The sequence below is a fragment of the Austrofundulus limnaeus genome, unplaced genomic scaffold (genome assembly GCF_001266775.1).
Source record: "Austrofundulus limnaeus strain Quisiro unplaced genomic scaffold, Austrofundulus_limnaeus-1.0 Scaffold392, whole genome shotgun sequence".
In the NCBI taxonomy this organism is placed as follows: domain Eukaryota; kingdom Metazoa; phylum Chordata; class Actinopteri; order Cyprinodontiformes; family Rivulidae; genus Austrofundulus; species Austrofundulus limnaeus.
This window is the reverse complement of record NW_013952794.1, coordinates 413,400-417,806: the sequence shown is the minus strand read 5'-3', so window position 1 is coordinate 417,806 and position 4,407 is coordinate 413,400. Positions and strand designations below refer to the sequence as shown.

The 4,407-nt window shown below is 36.2% G+C and overlaps 1 protein-coding gene across 1 annotated transcript in view; it reads left to right on the top strand.

Annotated features, from left to right (window-relative positions):
• The window catches only part of LOC106528607 (uncharacterized), a 34,556-nt gene extending 33,566 nt beyond the window's left edge, over positions 1–990 (top strand). Inside the window, exon 12 of the mRNA XM_014023820.1 lies at positions 948–990. Coding sequence (XP_013879274.1) covers positions 948–952 — 5 coding nt within the window. The 3' untranslated portion in view covers positions 953–990. The remainder of the gene's footprint in view (positions 1–947) is intronic.
• The last annotated feature ends 3,417 nt before the right edge of the window (positions 991–4,407 follow it).

Below are 4,407 nucleotides of genomic sequence, written 5' to 3'. Positions count from 1 at the left end.
GTTTAATAATTATATTTAATCTCAATTATTGCAGTGATTACAATATTGATATATATGTAATTTGATGTATTACTATATTATTGTCTTATAAGCATAAACATCATATATAATATTGCTCAACTGTTGTAATAGTATGCAGTTCTTTGTCAACGATCGTCATTGGCAATGTTGCCTCTTTCCACACACATAGGAAAAAACACTGGGATTGTATTTTCTCCCAGCACCAATGGTTTTGTGGTTAATGCCATAGCCTTTCAAGTGGGAGATTAGAGTCCAAATCCCAGCTACAGTAACGTAAACAAAAAGCTTATTCAAACTTCATGTTTTCACACAATTACCCTCATTACAAACACCTGCTGACAGCCACAAGCTGGTACTTGATTAGAAAACACATTTGAACTTGGTTAGTTGATTCTGCAAGTCCATTTCTGCTGGCAATGACATGCTACAAGGCAATGCACACTTGTTTTTACATCGTAAAAACCCATGTCTAGTTCTTCTTGTTGTTGTTTTTAGTTTGTACATTGGTTTACTCTAATTTTCATGTTTTATTGATATGAACATTTTTTTATTCTGGATTTAAAGCAGCTGAGTCTGGACCTGACATTTCTATTCTTTTTGTGCTGTTGGTGATCGGACCTGCTGGTGGGATCATTCTTATTTTTCTCCTGATCTTGCTGTGCTCTTACAAACAGTCTGAAGGTCAGAACTTCTTCTTTTCAATTTAGTTCAAATATTTAATTTTGTTTAATATTCATAAATATAGAATATAATTTCTCAAAGCAACAGCATAAATCTAATGTCACCATTTAACAGCAAAGTTATTTTTTTCACAGATTCCTGCTGCCTCAGGTTTGTGCTTTTTACTTTTTTTAACTTGTCTCATTGTAAACTTGATTTTAATTTTTGTAAMTGAATATTTTTGTCATATGTTTTATTTGTTTTAGGTTGAGCCAGTCAGGGAGAACTGCTCATCAAAGAGTCAACCAGAATGAACCTGATGAGAAACACTCTCCTCTACAGGGTCAGTGCTTTAACTGATTATCACTCTATAGTGTCATTAATAACAAAACAGTTCCTCTGAAACAATTTTAGTCATACATATTCATAACTCAAATGCTTAGCTGTCCTTGTTCAAAAATAAAAATCAATATTCTCTGCTTAATCAAGATCATCCAATCATGTCGGGGTCACCACTTYGTTGGAAGAATGTGTGCAGAATTGRAAAACAGAATATGTTTGCAAGAAACTAGTTGATTGTTTTATACAATGTTTTTTTTTTACAAAAATCTAACTCCATTAAGGCTCACCGTCAGCCAGCCTGCCAGGCCTGGGAGTTTGGGCCTTGGTCTTATCAGAACAAGAACAATAAAATCCCTCTCAAACAGCCCAGCATCTGTTGCAAGTCCCTCTAAAGGAAAGAATAATGATGAATCCCCTCGGTCCGTCTCATGTATATCTGAATTCCTGGTCACACCCCTGGAGGCAGTACCTTTTACATCAGATATTGGAATGTAAAATAGACTTTGCGTATGGTACAGAGTGGGACACATTGGTAGACCTTTTGTTTATACTATATGACTCCACAAAGTGTAAAATACAAGACTGGATTTTAAATTTAGTTAAATAGTCACAAAATTTTCTTCAGTATTATTAGTTTTTAAAATGAGTAGAAGTGTGTGTTTTCAACAACCAAAAAACAATCAGCCTAGTTTCAGTTTAAATTAAAAAGAAAATACAGGGAAAAGTGTTTTGTGGTGGAATTGATTAAATTTAAAAAAAGTTWAAAAAAAACTAAGCTTGTTGCTTTGTTTTTATTCCCTTTACCTGTCATGTTTTATAAATCAGTCAAAACATTTGAAGAGAATTTAAATGGAACATTTATTCTCTGAATCTAACAGAGTTATTCCTGAAGTTTAATTTAACTGATGTAAAATCTTGATTTATTTCAGATGCAGATGAATCCCTAAATGTCACATACTCTCACATTGCATTTCAAAACTCTGGAGACAGGAGTAAGTGCAAATATAAGAAAAATGTTCTGAAAGTTTTGGACTTCAAACTGTTTTCATGTTTTATTTTCTTTATTTTTTTATGTGTTAATATTAACAGGGAGGGATAATGAACCAGAGGAGGACACTGTTTATTCTGTTGTGAAGACAAGAGCTGCAGGTACAGTCAGATACAACAGTCTGTTGTTGTTTAACATGACAAAACTGAATTGTTTTGTCACATCGTATAAGTTTTACATTAAGTTTTATCATGTTCTCCTGTTSTCTTCTTTCCTGCTAGATTCACAGGAACATTGAGTCCTGATCTAAGTGATAAAAAACACTGAAGTTATGTTCTCATGTGGACTGCATGTTGAAGGACTTTATTTGATCTTCATCTTCATCACCACACTCTAAAAATGAAATGTTGGATTTACTTAACCATGTTATGTGAACTGGTTCCACTTAACTGAGTTGAGTAAATTCAAAGCAGCATATTCATGTTCTTTGGTTAAAAAACTGGTATATTGTTTGAATTTACTCAACTCAGTTAAGTGGAACCAGGTCACATTACATGGTTAAGTAAATTCAACATTTCATTTTTTACAGTGCATGTCGTTATGTGCATTGCCCCCATTCAGAAATCTGTCCTGCAGACCTTGTGGCTCACAATGTGTGACTGGTCAGAACTTCATGGGAGTGTTTGTTCAGAACAGCTCTGATCCCATTGTGCATGTGAACGTGCAACTTTTTTTTTCCAGCTCTGCCATTAACAAGAAAAATATAAAAAGGTTTTCCTCCTTGGACTCCTCACCTAAGACAACAGTGCGAGATCGCACAATAAATCCAATGATAAATGTAGAAGTCTGAAAATAAGTCATTCTGTGGAAGACAGACTGAACACAGATGAAACTGCATCACTGATGACTTTTTGAAACTTCTGATTTGAGAATAAAATCCATGTGTATCAAATGTGTTTGAATATGTTGTGAGCTGCATGTTTCCATCTGCTTCCTAATCATAATGATGCATTTTGACAGCATTTATGTATAAATATACCCATATAATTATTAATVTAGCAAACATTTTGACAAAATTGCTCTTTCTTTGGAGATTTRTTTTGTAAACACGGAAGTTGTGCTCATTCTTCTTTCTGTTGGTGTGGTGTGATTTTTGTAAATTGACTCCAGAGCAGGTCCGGCGTCGGGCAAAAGCTGAATCTAATTTTGACGGATCTCGGTCCACTCGCTGCTCTTCACCATCACGAGGAGCCAGTGTAAATACTGTCCTTGATTACAATGGTTGCATATTTACTGCAGAGGTTGAACCAGAGCAGAACAGCATAATGTCTACTGAGGGCTAAGTGGTGTGTATCATCAAGGAGACCTGCTAAACTTATTAATGTGTTAGTTTGATGAGATCACTGTAGCCCCGCCCACTTTGCACACAGTTGGCTCTTAATCACACATACATGAATTAATCTGCGCCTAATTTTATGTGCATCATCAGGGAGACCTGCTCATCGATGTTTATGTAGTAGTTTGACAAGATCAATTCAGCCCCACCCATTTTGCACAGGTTGGTTATAAATCACACATACATGATATAATCTACGCACAATTTTGGGTGCATCATTTCGGAAACCAGTTAAAGGCACAGTGTGTAGGATTTTGTCAGTTTAGCCAAAATTGAGATAATCACTAATGACAATAATAGAAACATGTCTAATCATTGCAGACAAAGACCTTGTTTTATTATTTTTGTGGGGATTCTGGCAGGAACAAACCCAGGGTGCAGGCAGGCTCAAAAGTATAACAAAAATTTATTTTTAAATAACAAAAAGAGGGCTGCTGGCAGCAAACTTACAGATACTGAAGAATCACAGGTACGAGGGGAACAAAGCACGAGGAACCAGAACCAACACATGAGACACAACACGACAATGATCCGACGAAAGACAGAGACAGGACAGGGCTTAAATACACATAAAACTAATTACTAAACAGAACACACCTGGGGAGAAACACAAGGGTGACAATCAAGGAGATGTGGGACAGCTGGGCTGAGAAACACAGGGGAACACTGAAAACACTAGAAAACTAAGGAAAATAAACACAGACCATGACAATTTTTACCTTATRAAAAGCTGTTTATATCTCCATGGTCGCGGGTCGCCACTACAGGCAGCCGCCATCTTGCACCGCCAACTTGTCTATGAAGGATCATGAAGGACAAACTGCGGTGGCGGAGTCAAAATGATTTCAGTTGTAATACTATAAACAGGGGTGGAAATTAGCACCCACCACTGGCCAAATGSGAGTAAAATTATGAAGTAGTGTGAAGGTACAACGCACCTGCCACCGTGGCGGTGTGTAATGAACTAAAAATAAATAATCAAAATGTGTTCAAATCGCGC